The sequence below is a fragment of the Tripterygium wilfordii genome, chromosome 21, assembly GCF_013401445.1.
Source record: "Tripterygium wilfordii isolate XIE 37 chromosome 21, ASM1340144v1, whole genome shotgun sequence".
In the NCBI taxonomy this organism is placed as follows: domain Eukaryota; kingdom Viridiplantae; phylum Streptophyta; class Magnoliopsida; order Celastrales; family Celastraceae; genus Tripterygium; species Tripterygium wilfordii.
This window is the reverse complement of record NC_052252.1, coordinates 12,313,709-12,326,889: the sequence shown is the minus strand read 5'-3', so window position 1 is coordinate 12,326,889 and position 13,181 is coordinate 12,313,709. Positions and strand designations below refer to the sequence as shown.

Genomic DNA, 13,181 nt, shown 5'->3' with positions numbered 1-13,181 from the left:
TTTAAATAATTAAACTGAGGTTATTTTAGTCATTTAAAAAATTAGGATAAGAGTTTGTCATTTTTGGAATATTAGTTTAAAGTACATGGACTTTATAGAATACGACTTTTAAGAATGTCCCTATTGGAACAAGGCTCTCCCATGAAGGACTTATATTTAATTTTTCTTTTTTTTTAAGATTATTTATAGAAAATCATAGCTAAAAATGTTTGTTCTATAATCATCATGAAAAAATGAAGGTTTAACATTGGACTAATCAATCTCTAAATCAAATAATAATTCTTTTCAAAAGTTGATTTGAATTTTAACAGTGGTCAAAGTTGATTTGTACTTTAACATTGTAGTTTAAGGGTAAGAATAATGAATTTGGAATAAAATAATTTGAAAAAATATTTTTTGAAAGGGCAAAGATTAAAAGGGGATAGTATATATATATATATATATATTTTTTTAAGAGATAAAGGGGAAAAGTGAAAAATATTAGTACTAATAGGATATTTTTCAAAAAACTAAGGTGGGCAATTGCCCCATACCCAAAGAGTGTCTCCCCCCTTGGTTGAGCCTCAGTTATTTTAAATGATACATTTATTTTAAGTGACACGTCAAACAGTTCACATTAAATGGATTAAAATACAATCCATTTTAAGTGGACCCAATAGCTTAAAAGCTGAAACTATATTGTTCAAAAATATGACCTCATTTGGGCTTAAGAACATTGAATTCTAATTTTTAGGGGCCTACACCGAAAACTTTACACAGATCCTCTCTCAAAACATTTCAAAGAACTAGAAATAAGTAAATGGCACTCTTTGTACACGCAACTTTTTACAAGCATTCCCAGCCATCCTACAACTACCTGCCATTGCCACTGCCATTGAAAGCAGCAGTCAAGTGACCAAATCTCATCCCATCCTTCCTACCATAATCATCTCTGCAATTGTAAGCCTTCACTGGGAAAGCCTCGAACCCAAGAATTGTTCTTCTGGCAACAACCTCTTGGTCATGATCTCCGCATTTTGTTGGTGTTTCATTAGTTGTTCTCTTGTAATGACCAAACCACTTAGCTTGCACAAACCCATTTCTCCTCCATGGAGGAATGTCCATCGACACACTCTTCATGGACTCTCTTATACCACTGCACATCACCCTTGTCACCTTCTTCAGTTCCTCTGGTTTCCCTACAAATATCTTTGGGAAAAGATTGAGCAATGAGAGGTAACCGTTCGTCGGACGAGCGATCTCAAATTCTCCAGCAAGATTTACTTCAATAATGTGGCGAGTACCGTTGATGTTTACATCAACATATTCGTAACACCCAGCCGGATGCCTCCCGAATCTCTCCCACCGCGACTTGCAGAGACCTGAAATTGATTAATGAACATTGACAAGAAAATTGCGTCCATAAACTATTCACATAACTAAATAAATGTTTTCACATATATTCAAAATCAATTAATTCCTGAAACGTTCTAAATTAATAAATTGAAGATTAAAATTAGAAAATAAAATTCTGGATGAATATAGTACTCACCAGCATCAAAGCCTCTGTCACGTAAACGAGACATCAACCTGCGCTTCAAATCCTGAACAGTCCGATCCTTAAAAACCCCCAATGCAAGTTCTGTCTCCGCAAAAATCTTCTGTTTCGCATCATCATCGTCATCGTTGGAGAACAAGCTCTTCAACTTGTCCCTGTTCTCGGAATCCGACCACGAACACTCTGTCTCTTCTTGTTCGATCTCGCGCACGTCTTCGTTGTCTCTTTCAAGAAAGCAATTGACAAGATCCGACAAATCGTATGGAGTAATATCTGGGGAGTGGTCGCTCCCACTACTATCACACGGAGACTGTCTCGCCCGAGAAGCCTCGTTAAACGCCGCAGCCACCCTCTCGAACCTCACCGGAATCTTTACCATTGTCACCGTGTATACGTGAAGAAAGGCAAATTATGTGATTTTATGGAGGTTTGGTTGTGAGGTGGAGATGGCGAAATGGTGTGGAGGAGATGTTGAAATAATGGTGTGGGGTTTATTTTTACGTTGAAGATGCTATCATTACGTATATATACGGATGTGTGCACAATTAGTTCCAATGAATCTTTCCTTTTTAGCGTCCACATTCAACATATTGTTTGTCACTAGTACAAGTTTTGACATCTTCTTGATCAGTTACAATATTTTTGTTATTTTCAACAAAAAGTTCAAACTGTTAGGATACTAAAAGAGTTAAAAAGGGCCCATTATCATTTAGAATAATGTTTGAGATTTCAAAAAGTGATCTCAAAATACCTTCATTTAATGTGAAGTGTTGGATATGAAGTGGATCCTACATGTGTGTTTTTAATTAACGACTATTTTAATGGCACATAGATTTGAAGGATTTTTGGGGGTCAAATTTTATGGGTCTCTAACATTGTCCTATCATTTATCTTTATGTTGGAGTATATGGTTTTATGTCGTCATCTGAATACCATCCGATCACTGACTGGATTTTCCAGGTGTGATTCGTGCGTTTACCGCAAACAGTCACTAGACTGACGGCGGCACACGGAACTAGAATTAATAATTACTATGTAGGTTATCCCACTTGGACGTGGAAAATAGAAACAGATCTTTATTTTCCTTTTTCAGGTAGAGACTCATGATTTGTGTGAAAGAGTGACCATGTTCAATGAACCTTAAGTTTGTCCAGATACATTGTATCAATCTATAATTACACAATTGTGAGTAGCGTTGCTAGTTGTTAACATTATTTTAGGAACCTATCATAAAAAGAAGGAACACTAATTTCATGCGTCTAAGTGAATAACTTGTATTTGGAGGTTATAATGTTATATAGGACAAGATACATGATAGGACCAAAGCTAAACATATCCGTTTATTAAATTAAGTGCAATACAATTTTTGATAATGATGGTGCAAAGCTTCCATAGCTAATTATCGTTTCTTTATTTAGACAAAAAAAAACACACCAAAACTGCAAACACATCAGCTGACGAGTTTCAACCCGAAGATACTAGGGCTATTTGGGCCTAATCGAGTTTAATTTCAGTTCAGCCCAAACTGTAGTTGATCTACACTTGGGCTGCAGTGAAGGCCCAAGATTTATGTTATTGAACCGTATCACAGATATCAGGTAAATTTTAATCACACCTTGGATTTTACAGATCACGCCCCGACTTACAATACCTTTGACCCTTTTGTTTTTCCAAAATGATATGTGTCCATAATTTTGATGTCCATAATTATCCATAATCTAGATGGCATATATACTAATTCTAAATGGTTCTCACACTTTTTCCCATACCACCTAGTCATAGTCCCTACATTTTCCTCATGCCACCTAGTTATGGACATATTATGGATGTATAAATTATGATCATGTAATGCTTCCGTTTGTTTTTTTAAATGTGAGATACTCACACCCCAACCTTTATAAATAAAACCATATAACAAAGCTTTCCTTCTCATCTACCTCTCCTCTCTCTCTTTCTCTATATAGATTTCTGAAGCCAAAAACAATGAGTGAGTCCAAGTCTCTTTTGCATTATTTGTGGTCGATCCTTTAGTAAGAGGAGAAAATCAATCTTTTAAGAGGATAAAAATATGTGAAGATCAGAATAGTATCTGAATGATCTTCAAGAGGAGTGTTTGTTCAAGGTCATCCTGGCCTTCGAACGAGAAAATAAAACAATTGTTGTTGAGCTCTTAATTTGCAGAGCCTGTGCAAATTTCCAAGTCGTATCAAGGATCTGGAGGAGCCCATACTTTGATTCACATGCATTCTTTGTTGTCGATCACATGTGGGTATCACGGTCATTTGTGTATGTAAATTCAATCCCTTAGCTTTCATAGTAGCCGTTCGGGAGTGCTGTGAACTGCTGTGCTGTGAGGTATAAAACTATGGTGTTGTGATATGAGTTTAAACGCAGAAACTATTTGGCGTATCACTTTTAAAACTATGATGAGGTGCGTTTGGCGTATCTAAATTACGGTTATATTAAATGACTAATAATATTAATATAAAATCACTTAATGTTTGTATTGTATATTAATCTAAAATAAAGTATTTGACCTAAAGTATTTTATGTTACTGTATAAAGCATTTGAGAGTGTTTATATTTTGATGCTATGAGGTAAGGTGCTACGTACGAGGTTCTGTGGTGCTGTGAGGTGAGTTCTGTTGATAAAATGTGTTTGACGTGTCACAAAAAAAAACTATGATGCACCTCACCACAGCCAAGAAAAACAGTGCAAACACACAGCGAAACAGACACATAGTCTTTCACGAAGGGAAATTGATCTCTCACATCCATTTATTGAAGTTTAAACACTTTGAACAAGTCATTTACAACGATGCTCTTTTTTTTTTATTATTATTATTTTGAGGTGTATTTCAAAAATGTTTGAGTTTTTGACTACTTATAGTGTGGTTAGAAATATTTACATTTTTGACGGGTGTGGATATGTCGGGGTGTAGTTCGTAAAATTCGGAGTGTGACTAAAACTCACCTGTAGGTAGGGGTAGCAAAACTTTGTTCGGTTTGGATAACTGAATTTGCCCGACTCAAATTAAACCAAGTTTGAACATTAGTTATATGTCCGAAATTCATGTACAAATACAAAAATCCGATTTAAAATCGGATTAGGGTTCAAACACAAAAATCTTGTCCGATTTAAACTCGGACCTGAATTTCAGACATATAGTTAATGTGAATTTATTATCCAAGCCATATAGAGATTGATTGATTGTATCTGGTGATTGAATGGGGCAAATTGATTTGAAACTTTGAATTATTTGATATTATTTACTTATTGTAATTTTATTTTATTCTCAACTTGATTGTTTGGTCATTATTAACTTGTTTTGTATGTGATTTTATGAATCAATAATTATGGACAAATTAAACAATTCAAACTTAAACAAATTCGAAGTTGATCTATTAACAACGTCCAAATTCAATTTGAATTAAAATCTGAACATTTAAATATTTCGTAAATCCCTAATATTGTTGGATTTTATGCCATCGTATTAACCGGAACAGAGAGAACACTATCTCTGTCAACGTAAGCTGTACGCCATCATTTCGTATAATTTTTTTTAAAAAAAAGATTTATTTGTTCTCCGAAAAAAAAGAAAAAAGAACGCACTCTTCCTTTGCATCGGAAGCCGAAAAGATATTCCCTTCCATCACCCTAATTGGCCGTCAATATTACACGGGAGAGACAGAGAGCGTTAAAGCGAAGCAGAGAAGTTGAAATGAGATCCATCTGAAGGTTTTTCGTTTTATTAGATGTATTGTTCTTACTATTATGTTTCCCTTCCTTGTATGTGCTTTGGCATTAGTTCAATTGATTTAAGGGGTTGAATTCATTGGATCTTTTTCAGAGATTTGATTCGAATTATTGTGGTCGTTTCCTGTAGCTGAACCGATTGGGTTGTTGAATTTCGTATTGTTTTGTTATTTATATTGCTGAAGATGGGTGGTTCAACCTTTTTGTTAATCTTTGTGCCTCTAGTTTATATTTGTTAGATGTGTGATTAGTCATTTTGTATTAATGTTTTGCTTAGCGAGGAAGCAACGTTGTCAGTTGGAATTAGAAACCCCATTATCTTTTTTTCTTGGTTTCATGTTTAGAGAATAAGAAGGGTCGAATAAAGCAATATATGGAATGCGTTTCAGGAGTCCATATCTCTTTGTGGCTTTATTTCACTCTATGGAGTGTGTTTTTGGGAGTGATGGAAGAATATAATATATCTGAAATTAAGCACATGCGGAGAATCATGGAGCGCCTGTTGACTTGATTAGACCTAAGGGGAGATTTCTTTGACAAGGCGGTTATTGGTCAAGGCTACCAATGGTATTAGTTGTTAGTTACTTAGTTCTAGACAGTGTTCTAGATTCTAATGATTGGACTTAAGATTTGGGAACATAACTGCTGACTTAGCTTTTGGGGTTTTGTTTGCATGAGTGCTTCTTGACCTTCCTTGAGAGCTTAATATTCTGAATGAACTTGATACAGATCGAAAAATTCAAGGAGTTATTGAGATAGATTTTTGGAGGGATTTTGAGATGTTTATGATTTTTGTTGTTTATGATTTTTGCGTATGGTATAAAACGATGATCTTCTCGCTCTGAACCCAACTCTAGGACATTTCACATTTTGGAAGGTACATTTGTGTTTAATGGAATGAACTTTTGTTGGGGCAGCTAATGTTGTAGGTTTGCCAAATATGTTTACTAGCTGGTGGAAAGTTTTCAATTAATTTGGTGTGCTTTATAAATTTTGCTTTTGATTCTTTGCCAATAAACTTCAGGGAACTGAAGTTTGTGCTTGTTTTGCGTGCTTATAACTTGCTGCTTCCTTGAACTCTGCAGCAATATTTTTATATACAAGACTTTTGGAACTATTCAATATTCACTATTTGGGCATAAATAGAGGAAATGGCTGAAGGATTATCAAGCTTTTGGGGTCCAGTCACATCCACGATTGAGTGTTGTGAGACCAATTATTCTCACTCTTCTTATATTGCGGAATTTTACAACACCCTGTCGAACGTTCCAGCCATCATTTTAGCTCTTATGGGCCTTATAAATGCATTAAGACAACGATTTGAGAAGAGATTCACTGTTCTTCACATATCTAATATGATACTTTCTATTGGAAGCATGTTATATCATGCTACATTGCAACAAGTGTACGTATCACTTTCAACTCTTTATTTCATTGTCGTCCTTTACATTATTAAGTTCATAACATTGACAATTTATTAGGCCAGTAGCTTTTCAGAGTTTTCAAGATTTTGTACTTTCAAGTCTTTCTTCTTTTTCTAGATGTTGGGTTGTTTAAAGAGGTGATTGTTGAAGAACTGTATCAGTAACCACCCTATTAGTAAAACATTACTTGAAAGTTAAACCAAAACTGCCGAGTCTTTTTATGTGGTTTGACAAGTAGACTAGGTCGTCTGCTTTATTTTTGTTTTTCCCTCTTTATTTTCCTCCCTGTTGAGGGGGTTGGCGATTAGTGGGGGTTAAGTATGTATTGGACATGTAAACCAGAGCAAAACATATTTGTAGTTGCTGTTGGTGGTGTTGAATTTTAAGCTTGAGGTTCAATTTGTTGCTTTATTTTCTCATTGGCTGTCGAGAGCCACCTTTGAAGATCATTAAAATTTGTTTCCAGGCAACAACAGGGTGATGAAACCCCTATGGTATGGGAGATGCTCCTATATATGTACATTCTCTATTCACCAGATTGGCACTATCGAAGTACAATGCCTACCTTCCTTTTCCTCTATGGTGCTCTTTTTGCTGTTTTGCATGCAGTGGTCCGATTTGGTATTGGCTTCAAGGTACATTACGTGATCTTATGCCTTCTTTGCATCCCTCGAATGTACAAGTACTACATTCACACTGAGAACATCTCTGCTAAGCGGCTTGCAAAGCTCTATGTGGCAACTCTTTTTTTAGGTACAATGTTTTGGCTATGTGATCGGCTGTTCTGTAAGCAGATATCAGGTTGGCCTGTCAATCCTCAGGGTCATGCCTTGTGGCACATCTTCATGGGTTTTAACTCCTACTTTGCAAACACATTCTTGATGTTTTGTCGTGCCCAACAACGGGGTTGGGCTCCAAAAGTTGTCCATTTCATGGGGGTTCTGCCATTCGTGAAGATCGAAAAGCCAAAAACGCAATGAGATTAAGTACGTTTTTCTCCTACTAATTCGAGGTCGTTCTTGTCAAGCTTTTGCTTTTCTGGGTGGACCCAAAGAATGCTGAATCGACTTTCGAGCTTGCATCAAATTTTCATTGTAAAACTAGGATATGTACAATATTTATATGCCGTTTTGGGTTTTGGGCAGTCGGTAGTAGATGCTTTATCCTTGAATACTTTAGATTATTTTTTTATCTGCTTTATAAACATTAATGTTTATGATGAAATTGTTTTGGAACTCTTTCATTGAATCATGAATTCTGATTATGTTGGTAATGTTCTTGGTTGGATAACTGTAAATTTGCTAATTTGCTTTCCTTATCAACGCCCTTTATTCATTTATTCTGTTTTGTAGTGCCATCGTTTCTCCTTGTTTAGCCAAATATGATTATGTTTCTGGAAGGATCTATTTCGTGCAACAATTATAGTTGTTTTGACAGGTATACTCAACCATTAATTTGCAACCACAGTCTGATTGCTAGATTCCAACATGAGGTTTCTTTGCCATTGACAATGTTGGAAGTGCATTTTATTCTCTCTTGTTTTACGATACTCTGATGAAGCACTTCTAAGTTCTCCTTTTATAGGCCAATGACCAAAAATTGTGGTTCAGAAGCATGAAAGGTCGTCATTAATGTTCAATCACTTATATAAGAAGAATATTCCGTTATCTCCCCGAAGAATATTCCCTTATCTTCCCATGCTTTTGGAACGGCGTAACTATTGACACCCTTCATTTTGCTATATAAACCTCCTTTGATATTGACAAGTGACAAATCATTATGACTTTTAATTACTGAAAAGAGTTAAAGACATTGATTGACAAGTGTTAGAATAAAAGACTGGTAAGAGTGTTTTTCACTCTTATAATTGGGCACGTTTGGAGCATCTGACACCTCCTTTGATAATGACAAATGGCAAGTGACAAGTGACAAGTTATTATGACTTTTAATTGCTGAAAAGAGTCAAAGACATTGATTGGCAGGTGTTAGAATAAAAGACTGGTAAGAGTGTTTTTCACTCTTATAATTGGGCACGTTTGGAGCATCTGACAGTATTTATACTACTTGCTAGTATAAATGCTACAAATCATCCAAACAATCATTTCTATGCACATATTCTAATATATTTTTATAAGACATTTCTACTACTTTTAAAATGCTACAAATTTTAACAATTTCATTAGCTTTATTCCAGTTTTATCCTCGTATAATTAAATATCACAATTTTTACACTCTATATAATTAATTAATTAATTGTAGTCACCGATATTATATTTAATTATGGGTTGTAAATTAATTATCTTTATTTTATATTCATTAATTTTATATATTTTATAAATTTAAACTTTTTTGTTTATATACATTTATATGTCTTGCTACAGCTAAAATGCTTAATATCCCTGGACGTAATTTGTCGTAATATGCTACATAGAATAATTGTTACACAACATTCATCCAGTATATCTGTTATTAAAATTATCCAGCATTTCAGCTATCACCATTTTTGTTAATATATCTACTACTTCAAAAAACTTTAGCAAACTAGGTCTTGGATAGATACAAAATAAATAAAATAATTTGTTAATTATCATAAAAGAAAAATAAAATAAAATTGGGGTTTAAATTTACTATTTATAATGGCAAAATAGATTTTTTTTAACTTATAAATAACTTATTTTCTCTATCTGTTCCCCTCCAAATAATTCTATTTTGGGAAATAACTATTCTAAGAAAAAATTGGTTGACACGTCCCTCTAATCCTCTCCAAATCTCTTTTTCTTTTTAATAGTTAAACAAAAATTAAGAGAGAGCTCATTTTTCATCTCTTCCATTTCCCAAATCTCTCAAGCCAAATACACTCTTAGCCACTCGTTATGCTACTAATTTAGCGTGGAGTAAAGTTTCACAATTTAGATTGGACATGTTGTTTTGTGTAGGGCCCGTTTTAGAAAGTAGTTGGGGGGGGGGGCTGGGAAGCGAACAAAATCACAAAAGGCATGAATTGCTCGTCGCTTATCTAGACGTAATACCTTTTGTCTTTATTTTAATCTTACACTATCCGCCACAGATAATTGCCAAGATCTGAATCGGAAAAGGACAAATAAGGCCTTGTGGTGCTTTTCGTGACTAGGTGATTCCTAACCCAAATCTAATAGTATGCTTGGAATTGGGACAACATGGAAGCATGAAATATTATTGGCCAAATTGTCTTGATAAAGTTTTTATGTACATATGTGTGTATATATATACGTTTTGATGCACTCACTAATTTTCATTGGTTTCACTTATAGGATGTCTCTCTTTGCCAAATATTCAACTAAAATACATACAAATAACATTTCAATACTCAAACAAATTATGTAAATTACAACACTGTGATTTCAGTCAATCAAGGCATTGAAGTCTTTATGTAGAGTGAAGAATAACTGAGTAATTGAACCCCCTCTCCCTTAATTGATGCATAGCAATTTAAACTTTTTTTTTTTATCTACAAATATTAATAGCATTTATCATTTTAGCAAAAAAATGTTAAAAAGAGCAATAGACAAGATGGTAATTGAAAACAATTGGAGGGGCAATTTGGTTAAAAGGGGCAAGATTGTAAAACCGGAAGAAAATGTCATATGGACAGTTTTTAATGCAAAAGTAGAGAGAGAAAATGTCATATGGGTCCCATTTGTTTAAAAATAAATACTAAAAAAGAGAAATATAAAAGAGGTGGGTGAATGAGTGATGAGGTGACTTTTGATAATGATAAGTGACTTGATGAAAGAAATAATAGAGGGAGTTTACAAAGTAAAAATGGGAGTGCAAATAGTATAACCTTTTGAAAATGTGGGACTTATAGATAAAATCTTAATATATATATAAAAGTTGGATACATTTCATCTTCTTTTCCCTCCCAAACTCACAGCTTTTTAAATATATGTGATAACATTCAAATATAATAGAGAATATTTACTAAAAACAATAAATATTTTTAAATCAAATATATAGATGAGAGCATCGCTAACTCACAACTCTATTTTATGGGACATCCTCTCCCCCATTTTAACCAAAAATCTATTTTAAGAGATCTCTATTTTAACACCACTCCAACCACATCTCCATTCCAACATCATATCATATATTTTATTATTTTTCAACATAACTACTTCTAACTACCTTCAACTTTAACTTATTATTAACAAATAACAAATACAATTAATATCACTTTAATGTTAATAATATCGTTATTTAACATTAATTTTAAAATAATATTAATAAATATATATCTTAAATGAATACTTTAATATTTTTTAAATAAATATTTTTAAAAATAAATATTTCGTCATATTTTATCTACCACTCAAACATAATCCACACTCAAACATTATCTACACTACTCAAGTATGTTATTGTATGCGTTATACTACACAACATGATTGTTGAGGATGAGAGGAACAATTATGGTACCAATTTCAATTATGATGCATTACAAGGGTATATGCCACCACCGATTTCACATACAGGTATACCAGAAACTCTAGAGTTTATTAACACGTATTATCTAATTAGAGATAGACACTCACTCCTAGTTGCAAGATGATCTCGTTGAACATTTATGGCAACTTCATGGGGGAGAATAGAGTTAATACCTTCATTTGGATGTTGGTTTGTATAATGATTACTATTATAAATAAGATGTTTTTATTGTAAATATTGTCCTATTAATATCTTTTGCTTTTAATTGTTTTATTACATAAGACTTGAAAAGAGAATAATTTAATAAAGATAAATAATAAAAAAAAGCAACCTAAATCGGTTTTAGCCACAATTGCTACTATCCTCAAACCCATTTCTTCTTTTCACCAAATACAAACTTCACTCTCTCTTTCCACCACCGCAACCCATTCCACCATTGAAACCCATTTCACCCTTGAAATACACTCCACCATGGAAAACCTATCCCACCACCGAAACCAACATCACAACCACGACCGAGTTCACTACCAAGGGTCACCACCGAAATGATTTTTTTGCCGTCTGATAATAGAGATAAAAATAGTGTGTGTGTTCCAAAGGAGTATACAAGAGTATATATACAATAACTCATGAGAAGACCAAACTACCCTTCAAGACTAAAAAATACTAAAATATACACATCTCTAACACCCCCCCTCAAACTCAAGGTGGGTCAAACACCGAGAGTTTGCCAATGAGAAGCTGATGACGAGAAACAGTGTGAGACTTCGTGAAGAAATCCGCCAACTGTGCAACAGAATAAGTGAAAGGTAGGGAGAGAACATCCGACAGAAACTGCTCACGGACAAAGTGACAATCAATCTCAATGTGTTTCGTCCTCTCGTGAAAAACAGGATTGCAGGCAATGTGAATAGCACTCCTGTTGTCACAATGCATCGGCGTTGGTCCAGAAATATGGACACCCAAGTGACTAAGGAGACGACGAAGATGAACAATCTCCTTAGCTGTAGTGGCCATAGCACGATATTCTGCCTCAGTGCTCGAAAGAGATACTACATTTTGTTTCTTGCTGCGCCAAGATATAAGAGAGTCACCAAGGAACACACAATAGCCTGTAATAGAGCGACGAGAAGTAGGATCACCTGCCCAATCAGCATCTGAGTAGGCCTGAAGAGTGAGGGACGAAGATGATGATAAGAACAGGGATCGAGTCATAGTCCCACTGAGATACCTGAGAATCCGGAGAAGAGCACCATAGTGAACTGAGCTAGGAGCAGACATAAACTGACTCACAATACTCACAGCATGAGCAATATCCGGACGAGTGATGCATAGGTACACAAGCTGACCAACAATTTGCCTATAGCGAGTCGGATCAGGAAGAGGCTGACCATCAGTCGGACGGAGCTTCACATTAAGCTCAAGAGGAGTGTCAACACTGTGAGTATCTGAGAGAGCAGCCCGACTAAGAATGTCGGAGAGATACTTCTGCTGGGATAGCAGAATGCCATGATCAGAACGAGTAATCTCAATGCCAAGAAAATACCGGAGAGATCCAAGATCTTTCATTCGGAACTGAGACTGAAGATGTTGCTGAAGATACTGAATGGCAGCGGTATCATCACCTGTAATGATCATATCATCCACGTACAACAACAGAATCGCCCGTCCCTGAGGGGATGACCTAACAAAGAGAGAGTGATCCTGAGAGCTCTCAATAAATCCAGCCTGAGTCACCACCTGACGAAACCGCTCAAACCAAGCCCGAGGGGCTTGTTTGAGACCATAGATAGCCCGGCGAAGGCGACAAACATGCTGAGGAGGAGTCCGAAGTCCGGGAGGGGGCTGCATGTAGACAATCTCTGAAAGATCACCATTGAGAAAGGCATTTTTCACATCCATCTGAAGAAGAGGCCACTGACTAACAGCAGCAACTGCCAATAAAGTGCGAACTGTAGTCATCTGAGCAACGGGAGCAAATGTCTCATCATAATCAATA

The 13,181-nt window shown here is 35.2% G+C and overlaps 2 protein-coding genes across 3 annotated transcripts; one reads left to right on the top strand and one right to left on the bottom strand.

Annotated features, from left to right (window-relative positions):
- Window positions 1-691: 691 nt before the first annotated feature.
- Window positions 692-2,021, bottom strand: LOC119990010. The gene is made up of 2 exons (XM_038835817.1): window positions 1,532-2,021; window positions 692-1,361 (listed from the first exon to the last, which is right to left on the bottom strand). Exons 1-2 carry the CDS (start codon window positions 1,914-1,916, stop codon window positions 853-855), a joined length of 894 nt encoding a protein of 297 aa, XP_038691745.1. The 5' UTR covers window positions 1,917-2,021; the 3' UTR covers window positions 692-852.
- A 3,096-nt stretch (window positions 2,022-5,117) lies between these two features.
- Window positions 5,118-8,023, top strand: LOC119988227 (alkaline ceramidase). Of its 2 annotated transcripts, none has more exons than XM_038833191.1 (3): window positions 5,118-5,276; window positions 6,380-6,699; window positions 7,185-8,023. In XM_038833191.1, the coding sequence occupies exons 2-3, from the start codon at window positions 6,446-6,448 to the stop codon at window positions 7,696-7,698; spliced, it is 768 nt and encodes a 255-aa protein (XP_038689119.1). In that variant the 5' UTR covers window positions 5,118-5,276; window positions 6,380-6,445; the 3' UTR covers window positions 7,699-8,023. The 2 variants fall into 2 exon arrangements, with proteins under 2 accessions (XP_038689119.1, XP_038689120.1); XM_038833192.1 differs by having other exon boundaries at window positions 5,140-5,295.
- The last annotated feature ends 5,158 nt before the right edge of the window (window positions 8,024-13,181 follow it).

What these genes read in the sequence shown, in the direction of transcription:
- LOC119990010 (XM_038835817.1), bottom strand. Translation starts at nt 1,916, where the DNA reads ATGGTAAAGATTCCGGTGAGGTTCGAGAGGGTGGCTGCGGCGTTTAAC. An exon ending in TGACAGAGGCTTTGATGCTG is followed by an intron (nt 1,362 to 1,531) that starts GTGAGTACTATA and finishes AATCAATTTCAG; the next exon opens with GTCTCTGCAAGTCGCGGTGG.
- LOC119988227 (XM_038833191.1), top strand. Translation starts at nt 6,446, where the DNA reads ATGGCTGAAGGATTATCAAGCTTTTGGGGTCCAGTCACATCCACGATT. An exon ending in CATGCTACATTGCAACAAGT is followed by an intron (nt 6,700 to 7,184) that starts GTACGTATCACT and finishes ATTTGTTTCCAG; the next exon opens with GCAACAACAGGGTGATGAAA.